At 37.3% G+C, this 13,141-nt stretch overlaps 1 protein-coding gene across 1 annotated transcript in view; it reads left to right on the top strand.

Annotated features, from left to right (window-relative positions):
- Positions 1-13,141, top strand: part of CNTN5 (contactin 5) — a 650,920-nt gene that overhangs the window by 595,891 nt on the left and 41,888 nt on the right. Inside the window, exon 18 of the mRNA XM_040257782.1 lies at positions 4,700-4,809. Within this exon, the coding sequence (XP_040113716.1) occupies positions 4,700-4,809 (110 nt within the window). The remainder of the gene's footprint in view (positions 1-4,699; positions 4,810-13,141) is intronic.

Below are 13,141 nucleotides of genomic sequence, written 5' to 3'. Positions count from 1 at the left end.
TCTATGATGAGCAGTGTAGCTGCGATGCAAAATCATTTAAAAAAAAATCCAAGAAGTAGGAATAAAAGGAGTTGAAAGTAAGTCTGTAGCAGGCTTAAATAGGAGATGATAGGGGTTCAGGTGTGATTCCCAGATGACTCAGTGGTAAAGAATCTGCCTGCCAGTGCAGGAGACACAGGAGAACCTGGTTTGATCCCTGAGTCAGGAAGATCTCCTGGAGAAGATCTTGGCATGGCTGCCCATTCCAATATTCTGGCCTGGAGACTCTCATAGACAGAGGTGCCTGGTAGGCTACAGTTGCAAACAGTCCAACACACCTGAAGCAACCGAGCACAAGCTCAGGGGTTCAGGTAGTTTCTGGCAAGACTGAGAGAGGCCAAGTGGGGGTTCCAATATCAATATTCTTGAGATGAGTTAGGTGTGGAGGGCAAGGAGAAGAAAACACGTGAGGAAAAAGCACCCAGAGTGTAAGCAGAGATGTGTGCACAGAAGCAAAACAATGTGATGACCAGATCCCAGCTGACTGCCTTGCTCAGTCCCTAGCTCTACCTTCTAGCAGCTGTGCAACTTTGGGGAAGTTGCTCAACCTCCTGTTCCTGGATTTCCTCATCTGAAAAGTGGTGGTCCTGATAGTAGGTGTGTTGGGAGGATTAATTGATACATATAAATAATTTTAAATAAGGCTTGGCATATATCAAAGCTTCAATCAGTGGCAGTTATTATTATTACCTTTGGTTATTCCCCCCCCATCTATTTTGTTTGTTATTTTTTGGTTTTTTTTTTTTAGTCTTATGCCATCCGTTCATCTGTCAGTTACTTGGAAACAGCTGTGCAGCAAGAGAGTGAACTATATATTCTCCCTGTAAAAATCTCTTCTGCCCCCCAAAATTACCCTAAGGGATAGAGAATGAGCCAGCTGACTCCCTCGTGCAATGGAAAAACAACAAAAGACAGCACACTTGAAATCTGAGTTCTTTTTGGAACTCTTTCAGATCTAGAAGCAGAGTTTGGATAAATCAGCCAGTTTCTATGCCACTTTTTTTCATTTGCAAAACGAGAGCATGAATTTAAAACATAGATTCATAACTCAAAACCTAAAGAGATCACGTAAGAAGTATAAACAAGTGAAGTAGTCCCAGAAATTAGACCATAGGGAGTGGTGGAGAATCTGGCAAACTAAAAAGAATATGCCCTAACTAATGGGACCAATTGATAGCTCTCATCTACCAATACCCAAGGAGTCAGACTTGGTATCACCCATTTTTCCCAAAATAAGCCACAAATTCTTATTTTAAATGAATTATTGGAATTATTCAATTTAATACATTACTCGGGCAAACAAAATATGGCTGAAGACTCTTTGGTCATCCATATGTGAGCAAAGATCCAAGGGACTTTCTAAAATTCTTCCTGGTTGTCACTTTCCATCATTCAAATACAATGGGATGCCCAAATAGGACATCTAGTTTCAATCCAAAGCAAACATCCTATGAGCTAGTCAGCTACTTTTTAAATTTTTAGTTTAATTGGAGAATAATTTTTATACTGTTGTGCTGATTTCTGCCATATAGCATGCATAAGGTACACATAGACACACATCCCCTGCTTTTAAGCCTCCCTCCCATCCCCTGGTCTTACCCCTACAGATTGTCACAGAGTACCAATCTGAGCTCCTTGTGTTATACAGCAACTTCTCCCTAACTATCTGATAGATGGTAATATGTATCTTTCAATGCTACTGTCTCAGTCAGTTCCACCTTCTCCTGTCCCTGCTGTGTTCACAAGTTCATTCTCTACATCTGTGTCTCTATTCCTGCCCTGCAAATAGGTTCATCAGTACCATTTTTCTAGATTCCACATATATGTGCTAATATATGATATTTATTTTTCTCTTTCTGACATACTTCACTCTGTACAACAAGCTCTAGGTTCATCCACCTCAACTGAATTGACTCAAATTTATTCTTTTTTATATGTACCACTACTTCTTTATACATTCACCTTGTTTGCAGACAAACTTTTTGATACAAATGAAAATGTTCACTGACTAATAAATGGTGCAAAATGAAACTTTTGGAAGTAAATTGAATGAGGTCACCATTTTACATGCTTAAATTTTCAATGCAGGTCAGCATGGTTATGTTTGATACTGGCCAGAATACTGGAGTGGGTAGCCTTTTCCTTCTCCAGGGAATCGAAACCAGGTCTCCCACATTGCAGGTGGATTCTTTACCAGTTAAGCCACAAAGGAAGCCCAACAATACTGGAGTGATTTGCCTATCCCTTCTCCAGTGGATCTTCTGAATCCAGGAATCGAACCAGGGTCTCCTGCATTCCAAGAGCTATCAGGGAAGCCCCAATGTTTGATATTATTTATATCTAGAAAGTGAAACAAGTAAAAATTTACTGTTCAATTCTTGTCTCATTGACCCTCATTTAGTTAGATGTGACCATTGATCCAAGTGACTTTCTAATATTTCATAATAGTTAGCCTCTGTGAGTGCAATTGTGGAATGTCTTTTAATGTCTGACATTGATTCAAAAACCTTAGAGCTTTTAAACAGAAATTAAGGTGCTAGTTTGGGGAAAAAATTTCTGAATATTTTTCTTTATTTCTTACTTTTTAAAAACTTCCATCATTGTATAGTGCTACAGAAAGCTGAGAGAGAAATTTCTTTCTCTAGAGGTAGAGATATAAATCCAACCACATATTTTGTGCTTCTGAAATTATTTATCCCCCTGCAATCATCTTTGGCAAAGATATAATTACCTCAATTAAAAAAAAAAGTTGAAAAAGGCATTTGGCACACAAATCTCTGCAGTGCATTCACTGAAAAGATAAGCAAATCTCCCTCTAAATAACAAATGATATTTAAAGAGTGGATTTCTTTGAAATAAATCATATCCCAAATCCGGGAGATCAGATTATACACACTTAAGAACATTAGCATTTCCTTTCATTTACTTGCAAAATCAAGAATTTTAGCTCCTATTAAATAGCAATGAAAAAAACTGTTGCAAGTTTGCTGATAAGAATTCTAGAATAGAATAAAATTAGAAGCTTTTCCCATAGTTTTTGTTGTTGTTGTTGTTATTGTTAATGTTAGATGCACAAATAATATACATTTGAAAAGTGGGATATGGGAAACCGCTTAGCAAAATAAAATAAAAGATATTTAAAGGACAGAATGAGAAATCACAAATTATACCATGGCAGAAACTAATGTCAGCTTCTGTGTAAAGATTAATGTGAATTTACCAAAGTACTTTGAATTAATGCAAATATAATATGTAATTTTAATTAAAGCTTTACCAAAAGAAAAACCATTGCTTAGTACAAACTTTGAAAAAGTCTTTTGTGGACTTCTTTAACAAGGGCAGATGTTTTTTATTTTTATTTTTTCAGTTAATAATATATGAAGGCTCTCCAGGTGGGCATGTGGCTACCTTCCATCAGAAAGTGAAATATTCTCAGCAAATGGCTATAATTCCCTTTATATGTCTAAAATGTAAAAATCTTATTTAGAACTCTGCCTTTGCCATCTGGTTGATTGAATCTAAATAGATTCATCTGAAGTCTTAGCAATGATAAGCTTCATCTGAAATCTTGGCAGTGATATGGGGTTAAAATCAAAGTCTCTACAATTTTAATGGGGTAGGAGTTTTTGACATCGACTGTGTACAGATTGGTTGAACTAATATATGGCCTTTATTCTGCCATTTCATTTAACGTGTGTTTGTGACACAGTATTTATGATTCAGCAATGTCAAAGCTGAAAATATTTTGTTCCTCACATACAGTACAACCTCAAATAAAGTGCACCTCTTGATGGATGCCAGTCAGACATGATGTATTTGAAAAAAAAAAGCAAAAACTAAAACAGTGCAAAAGGTCACGGAGCACAGACACGAATGAAAAGGTGGTTTAGAGCAACAGCACCGAGACCTCCAGGGACTTTCCTTTTCAGCCCATACCAGTCTTAAAAGTCAATGCATGCCTTTTAAATATCATGATTCATAACACATTCTTTACACAATCATGGAAATTTGGCTTTGTGGTTGAAACAACAACAAAAGAAATCAAATGAAACTTAGATCCTGTTTGTACCTTCACAAGGTAAAAGGTAAAATAGGTAATATTTTCTGAATAGATGCTTTAAGTGCCAAGAACTATGCTAAATAGTTTATATGTATTGTTCCAATTCAAACTAACCTTAAAAACCTACGAGCTAAGTATTCTCAATATGCCCGATGACAGATGATGGGACTAGAGCTCAGGAAGAAGTAAAGTAACTTGCCTGAAGGTAAATAATTTTCTGGAAGGCAAAAACAACCTTAGCAAGCAAAAAAGCCAAGCCTGACTCCTAGTCCATTCTTTTGATCATTATGCCAGTCTGGCAGACAATTTAAGTCAGATAATTTAACTTCTTCAGAAACATCCTAGTTAATCCAAGGATAAAGATCTTCTTCGTTTGTCTTGCTAGATTTATTTGTCATTGGTAAGGTACTGATGAGACTTGACCTCGAAGAAATCCAGAAAGATCATCTTTTTATCTTGTTGTGTTTTTCATAATCACCAGGGCCCTTCATTTAAAAAATCAGGGAGAAGGAAGTAACACCTGTCATGTTCGGGTACAGTGCTTTGGTAGGCATAACTTGTTACCTCCGTGGTTTATTATTTCCATTTTCCTTCATACAGAACCCACTGCTGCTCCCACAGATGTCAAGGCTACAAGTGTATCTGTGTCAGAGATTCTTGTTGCATGGAAACATATTAAAGAGAGTCTAGGAAGACCACAGGGATTTGAGGTATGAATAGAATTCTTGAAAATAACCCTTATTATTTCTGTTGCCATTGTTTTCTCCTGAAGAGATGGTTTAGGGACACTTTAACAAGATTACATTCCTTTGAAATTTTGCTCTATGGAAAATAAGAAATGTACTATTTTACTGACGTATATTATGCTGCTCATTAGCTGGCTTATTTTTCAGAATAGTAGTTTCCACAGCACCAGACAAAGGTTTTTAAAAAATGAAAATAGATAGACTTTAAGATAAAAACTAGGACCTACCAGCTGCTATTTACCGGTATCCAATTCTGGTTAAAAAAATTCATGTGTATAGGTGGTTAAAAATATTCTTGTATATTTCTGTCTCATAATTTAATGTATGAAACAAGTTTTCCTACTATACTGTTCATGGCACATCTTACCTCCTATACTAACTTCTCAAATTTGCTTCAAACTTGGTAACCTGTACCTATTTACTCAATTGGCTTTTTGCCCTTCCAATTGTGTTGTTTTGAAACATAGTTATGCCAGCCTTATAACAGTGAACATTTTATAACAATTCATTGACTTCAGTAAAATTCTAGCCTCCACATGGACTCAAGGTCTGCGGGCAGTTTGTGAACTGGAGTATGCCACAAAAACAAGATCCCACACTTTCATCCTGCTCTTCTTCTTCCCTTTGCCAGTGAGGCATAGGATTAGAGGGGTAACTTATAAACTGCAAAGAAGTAACATCTAATCCAAGATCTTAACTGTCTTTAAACTTTTAATGTTTACTTTTCCTCTGTTTAAACTCCCACTTACAGAAAATAATCTTGAGTTTTGAACAATGATGTAATATAGGACTTGTATACCAACATAGTTTCCAGGCTAAAAATCACCTTTCTTTACTCTATTTGTGTTTTCAAACAATGCCTAAGAGCTATTTGACTAATATACAACTAGCTTTCGATAAAGATTACTGTGATTGGGAGTTTATACAATCTTACTAAGAGTTACAGCAAAGGACATTTATAGAAAAACATTATTTATAAGTATCATGTATTTATTTCTATAATTTTGCTTCAATTCATTATTTGACAATAATTCAATATGTGTCATACCAGGATCACATGTGTGTTTTATTAAAATCTCTTTTTCTCACTATCCACACTGCCGGGACCATGTCTGTTTACCAGTGAATCTCAGAACTGTGAATACAATAAGTATTTGTTGAATGAGTGAATATCCATGCTTCATCAGTTCAGTTCAATTCAATTCAGTCACTCAGTCGTGTCTGACTCTTTGCGACCCCATGAATCGCAGCACACCAGGCCTCCCTGTCCATCACCAACTCCTGGAGTTCACTCAGATTCACATCCATCGAGTCAGTGATGCCATCCAGCCACCTCATCCTCTGTCGTCCCCTTCTCCTCCTGCCCCCAATCCCTCCCAGCATCAAAGTCTTTTCCAGTGAGTCAACTCTTCACATGAGGTGGCCAAAGTACTGGAGTTTCAGCTTTAGCATCATTCCTTCCAAAGAAATCCCAGGGCTGATCTCCTTCAGAATGGACTGGTTGGATCTCCTTGCAGTCCAAGGGACTCTCAAGAGTCTTCTCCAACACCACAGTTCAAAAGCATCAATTCTTCAGCTCTCAGCCTTCTTCACAGCCCAACTCTTACATCCATAGTCAACCTCTTTTTGTCCCTCTGTAGAAGACATGTGAGTGGCCTGCACAGCTCCTCTTCACTGGGCCAGAGCAACATCCCCCAACTGATGAGAACGTTGGCTGTATACTGAGAATTGTCCTCCACTGTTATTACCTGAAAAGATACCTTCCTCATAATCGGGCAACCCTAGGTCAATTACACTGATTGAAACTCGTCCCTTGATTCAAGGAGGAAACAACTCAGTGGTGCACGTTATTATCCAAAGCCTTTGTCGTGCACATCAGACCAAGGCTAGATTATCTGGTACCCCATTCTTGCTCAGTTCCCTCTCTTTCCCCGTCCTCTTCTCCCTTCCTTATAGATATTTACCTGCAAACCTTCTCAATAAATCACAATGATCAAATCACTGTCTCGGGGTCTGCTTCTATGGAACCCAATCTAAAACAACTACACAAGCATAGGTCCAACTAGAACACTGAATCAGAACATCTGGTGTACATACTTATAGAACACGGTGTATTCTGTTGTACAGAACAGTGAGGATTCAGGCTTTTACATCTCAAAGTGGTGCTCCTCTCACACAGCCAGATCTTCAACTTTTTTCCCTTGTCTGTACTAATGGTGTGACATTCATATTCCCACCATGATTCACCTGTAATAATAGCTATTATCAGTGCTTCCCTGATAGCTCAGTTGGTTAAGAATCCGCCTGCAGTGCAGGGGACCCTGGTTCAATTTCTGGGTTGGAAAGATATGCTGCAGGAGGGGTAGGCTACCCACTCAAATATTCTTGGGCTTCCCTTGTGGCTCAGCTGGCAAAGAATCTACCTGCAATGTGGGAGACTTGTGTTCGATCCCTGGGTTGGGAAGATCTCCTGGAGAAGGGAAAGGCTACCCACTCCAGTATTCTGGCCTGGAGAATTCATCGGGTCGCAAAGAGTCGGACACGACTGAGTGATTTTCACTTTCAGCTTTTTGATATTCCCACCATGATTCACCTGTAATAACAGTTTCTCCAGAGATCACATCAGATCTAGATTTGTGCACAATCCTTCTCTTTATAAATATAAATCATCATTCATTCAACAAATATTTATTGGAGGCATACTAAGTAACAGACACTCAGCTAGATGCTAGGGATAAAACAATGAACAATTTGAAGTCCCTGTCTCCATGAAGCTTATGTTATAGTAGGGAACGCAAACAATAAAGAAGCTAACAAATAAATATGTGGTATAATTTCAGTTGCTGATGTATACTGTGCAAAATGAACTGCTCAAGAAGGTAGCGTTGACTCTGTTGACTGTAGAGGTTTGAAGAATCACAGTTCCCGAGGTTGTGACATTTGACATGATCATATGAGAGATATGGGGTGGGGGGCAGAGAGAATAGCGAACTGAAAGACTCTTACTTAAAGGCATCCTGACCTTGTTCAAAGAACAGAACAGGAGTAGTATTGGTGAGATAGCAGTGAACAATAGGGAGAGTGGTAGCGTGATGAAGAAAAATGGCCAGGACAAGAACAGGTTAGGTGGAGTCAGTCTTGGGAACCACAGGGACTTTAGATTTTATCTTCAGTATAAGGAAAACCCATGAAAGGATTATGAACAAAGAAAGTCAAGTCAGGATCTTACTCATATTTTAAAAGGGTCTCTTGGTCTAGAGGGTAAAGAGTAGACTCTAGAGAGGACCTCAGGAGATCAGTGGAAAAACAGTCCTTCCGACCTAGTGGATGGTGACTTTGCTATTAACTAGAACAGTAGCAATGGAATCAATGAAACATGACCTTTTAAGATATATTTTGAGTGGAAGTGTGACAAGATTTGATTATGAATTGGATGTGGACTATGAAAAAGAGAGAAATCAAAGGTAATTCCAGAGCTATCTGACCCAAGAAACTGGGTGAATGACAAATCACTCACATACATATGGAAGTCATGGAGAAGAGCATATTTTAGAGAAAAAAAGATAGTAAAGATTCTGGATTTGATTTGATAAATTTTACAAACATTTTTATTTCGAAAAAAAACTTATCAAGTCTTGTTTTAAGAGAAAGTTTAGAGATAGAGCTATCACTCTGAAGATTCATCAGTATATTAATGGTTTTTATACATGTGCTAGCCAAGATCATTGAGTATCGATACAGATATCTGAGGACTGAGCCCTACGATCTCTCACCATTTGGAACAGAAGAAAGAAAGAGGATATGGCTGAAGAAACTATAGGAGACACGAAGAAGTTCAAAAGCCAAGAAAAGAATTTTAAGATGTCATGTTCTACTGAGTCAAACAAAAGCTGCTAAGAAATTCAGAATAGTGAGGCCTGAGACTGTCCAATGGATATAGCAATGCAGAGATCCTATTGACCACAGTGATGCCAATGATCAAGTTTTGACTAAAGAATAAGGTCAAGATCACTCCGGAACTACACTCAAGAGTGTCAGAGCACAACGTTTCTATTAAATCTACCTTATTCAAAATGACAACTTACAAGCAAAAATGGAATATCCTTAAAGATATAAGTGAATAGGGATTAATCAAATTCTGAAGCAATCATCACATGACAGCATTTTTAATTAAAATAAATCAAGGCAAATTCTGACAACTAGTTTTATATGTGAAAATGACACAGAATCCATGGGCACAATAGCAGTTATACTATTTTATAGTACATTATAAATTGAAGTTTTAAAAAGATGGCCTCTTGTCACCAAAAAGAATCAATATCTTGTTAACGGGAATATCAAATGTATGTTTTTATGATCAGAAAATAATTAAACACTCAGGACCACCATGATTGCTAAAAATCTGCTTTGCAGTGTGGAGTACATGGGTTCACTCCCTGGTCAGGGAACTGAGTTCCCACATGCTTCAGAGCAACTGGGCCCTTGCGTGACTACTGAGCCCCCACGCCACAACTAGAGGTGTATGCTCTGCAACTAAAGATTCACATGATGCCACAAAAGATCCTGTGTGCCACAACTAAGATCCACTGAAGCCAAATAAATGAAAGAAAATGATTGAAAACCTTATATGATTCAATGGCCAAATATGACACTGTTATTTTAAACAAAATATAGGCAGCAAAGACTGCTTATAAATATATACTATCTAATAATTGCATAGATGCATGTAGATTTTAAAAATATGATGTAAGCAAAACTTACCAGCATTACTCTCTCACCCTTTCTTTTTCTGCACTCTCCCTCCCTTTAAAAAAAAAAAAAAAAACTACCTCTGTTCTTTACCTTACCACTTCAGAGCTTACTGTTGTCATTGACTCCTCGTCTTTTTAAAAAAGATATCCTCAACTAAATATTTATAAAACATACTAACCCCTAAAACTTAATGTCTCATCACCTCACGGATCCCCTCCTGTATTGCATGCCAATCACAATATTGTTATATTTATCAATAGTGTAATTCCGAGCATGGTGACAGTGAAGCAAGGACATGCTTTTGTCACTAAAGTAATGAGACTAGTTTTAAATGTTATGTACTTATCCTGTCAGTCCTCTGGGTAGTTTTTCTAGCTCTAATTGCAGTTTTACCTGCCATGTTTAAAGCAGTTAGTTACTTTAAAAGCACTAATGGTGTGCCATTTTTTAAATAGTGGAGACAGTGTTTTGGGCCAGCTCTTTTGTTTTTCCTGAATTGAATATGTGAGTAAGAGAGAAAAGGTTTCGCTCTTATGAATACTTCAAATGGGAGAAAATAAACAAATAAATAAATACAAGTAAGTAAGTAAAATAATATATGTAGGTAACAGTATATATAGCTAACAATACATGCAGAAATGCAAAGTTCATTTAAGGAACAGAAGGAGATGGAGTAACTAGACCTTGATGAACAGCGGTGTAAGTAGAATTTAAAGCAGTCAGAATCAGGTGAGCAGACACAGATCATATAGGGATAAATAGATCATGAGAAGAGTTTGTATTTTATTTCAAATAAAATGAAAAGCCATCAGGGCAATTTTAGGAGGAGACTGACAATGTCTGATTTACATTATTTAAGATATTACTCTGGCTGCTGTTCCATGCAGAATGAAAGGGCAAGGAGAGAAAGGTTAGGAGTTGAATCAGGAGGTTATTGCAATAATCCATGCAAGAAATGATGATAACTTAGACTAAGGTCGTAAGAGTGAAGCAGGAGGAAAGTAGACTTATTTTAGAGGCAGGGCTGGCAGAATTTCCTGATTGATCAGAGACGGAGGGAAGGAAAATGATGATTTCCATATCAGGCTTGGTCAAATGAATGCACAGTGGTGCCATTTATCAAACAATAACAATAACAATACATTTTTAAAAGGGAAAACCTTGACAAAGAAGAGATTTGAAAGTGGGAAATAAAGAAGTGTGTTTCAGCTAAATCAAATTTGAGATGCCTAGTGGATATCTAAGAGAATAAGTCAAATAGGCAATAGGCTAAGTGAGTTTACAGTCTAATTAGGAGATCAGAGCTGAAGACACAAGGGGGTAATCACGGGGCTGGTATTTAAAACCATTCTACTACATGAATGGACAAATTTCCAGAAAGGGGAAAGAAGAGGGAAAAAGAAGAGATGCAAAGAGAGAGATTACCTGTGACCTGGTACACTCAGCATGTAGAAGTTTAACTGAAGGAAAGGAATCATCAAGGAGAATAACAAGGAGAGATCAGCTTGATGGGGGGAAAATCAGGTGTGTGAGGGATCAAAGAAAGTAAAAAAGCTAATCAAAAAGAAGGAAACAGTCAGTTGTGTTTAAACTTGCTAAGAAATCAAGTGAGATCAAAGCAAAAAAAGTGCCTAATAGTTTAGAGGTCACTGGTGACCTTCTGAAAAATTTCACAGTTAAATGATCAATATCCCTTTTGTTATCAGTTTAGTTACATACGACCAGGTAATGGTGGGGGAGCTCTTTTTTTCAGATATAAAATACCCTTGAGATCAAGCACTACTAATGTCTAAATAATGATCAGTAGCGACAATTTGGGAAGAGAGTGCATCAATATAGAACTCTCAGGCCAGCAACAGCTGTATTTGTTTTAGAACCATTTGTCTCTTTTCAGAATACCAAGGTGTTTTAACATACATTAGAATCATAAACTCTCCGGTGTTGTTATCAGAAATGGTTAAGAGTCAGACTCAACCGCTAATATGTTTTCACACCAGCTAATGACTATGAGAGGCTGATTACCACTGCAGAAAACTATTTTAGCCTCAGAGAAAAACAGTTAAAAGAAGTCAAGATGAGACTTTTAAATGGGAAAGTTCCCTTGATACACCAGGAATAATTGGGGGAAGGTGGTAAATGAAAAAAAAGAAATCATTTCTGAAGTTATTGGCACACATTTATTTCTTTTAAGATATGGCTCCTCTCAAACATATACTCAACTATCAGTTTGATATTGAAAAACTCTACCTCTAGAATGCATAGTGTGGTGTTAACTAGTGACAACCCCTCAATGCATTCTTAATAAATAAGCAAACTTGAACCTGTATGTAGTTCACTTGGCTCTGAAACGTTTGTGTTTCCTCTTCTACTAATCTTGGGAGGCTACCCCCAGGCAAGGGTCATTTAGAAGGAAGATGGAGCAATAGTCATCAAGGGCAATAAAGTCCCTAAAGCCCTTATAGCATCACTTTGATCTCCCCTGGTGAGTGCTCCTCACTGTGCTCTCCTTCCCCTGTTCTCACTCAATGCTCCTTGGTTGACTCACAGCCTGACTCTGATTGTGACCCAGATTTTCAGACAGATCCGGATCTTGTTTGTCCCTGATCTGATTTTCTGTGTTTGTCTGAATCTCAGTTATCATTTCTTACTCATTCATTTATTTATCCACGTGATATTTGTTGAATACCTGCTTTGTTTTGGTGCAATGCGTGGGGTAAAGCAATAAGTAAAATAGACAAGGTCCCTGCCCTTAGGAAGCTCACAGTCTAGCAAGGGAAACTCTTATTTCACTTTCATTTTTGTTTTTTGGGGATTTTGTTGTTGTTGTTTTTGTTTGGTAAGTCCTGGCAGCTCCTTTTGTTTAATGAAATGGTTTTGACATTCTTTTTCCTGATGAAGCCAGACCTACAGGGCAGGAGTAAGGATCTCAGTAGGAGGCTTTCCCTGACACCATCTGTCAATTTCCTACCTATAGTTGGCATTTTTGTCTTTTACAAGGAAGCCTCCATTACATCTTATTTTAAGAAGTAATGAATCGAGCATTTTGACTTAAACTATAGTCATTGGCAACTAACACTTGCAAATACATTAACCAAGTAATTCAAATCAAACTGATTAATTTTTGTTATTAAAATGATTAATTGCTCTATCTAACAGAATGGTCAAAACAATTGATATAGTAGAAATAGCAATGCATAAAGACAGAGTCAGAATGATGACAGTCCCTAGCCCGACAGAAAATAAAATGACTTTATAGTAAAGGGCTTCAGGAAATTTTAGTAATGTCATCCCTTTTAATTTATAAGTGGGTCCACCCATGGAATTTCTAAATGTCACAGTTAGGCTAGATTAGAACTCTGTTATGAGTTCTAATAGGTGGTCTTTTCACCTAGCTTTTAAGACTGCCTTCTATAAATCTAGTATTACCTCACAAATATCGCCATCTGAGGGAAAGAGTATGAAATCACAAATATAGACACCAATCCATCTAATTATATTTTACAACTATTTGAAATATTTGTTGACATTATCTTAAAACCACCCA

This window comes from Oryx dammah, unplaced genomic scaffold (genome assembly GCF_014754425.2).
Source record: "Oryx dammah isolate SB20612 unplaced genomic scaffold, SCBI_Odam_1.1 HiC_scaffold_17, whole genome shotgun sequence".
Taxonomy (NCBI): Eukaryota; Metazoa; Chordata; class Mammalia; order Artiodactyla; family Bovidae; genus Oryx; species Oryx dammah.
Note: the sequence above shows the minus strand (reverse complement) of the source record. Positions and strands in the feature narration are given on the sequence as shown.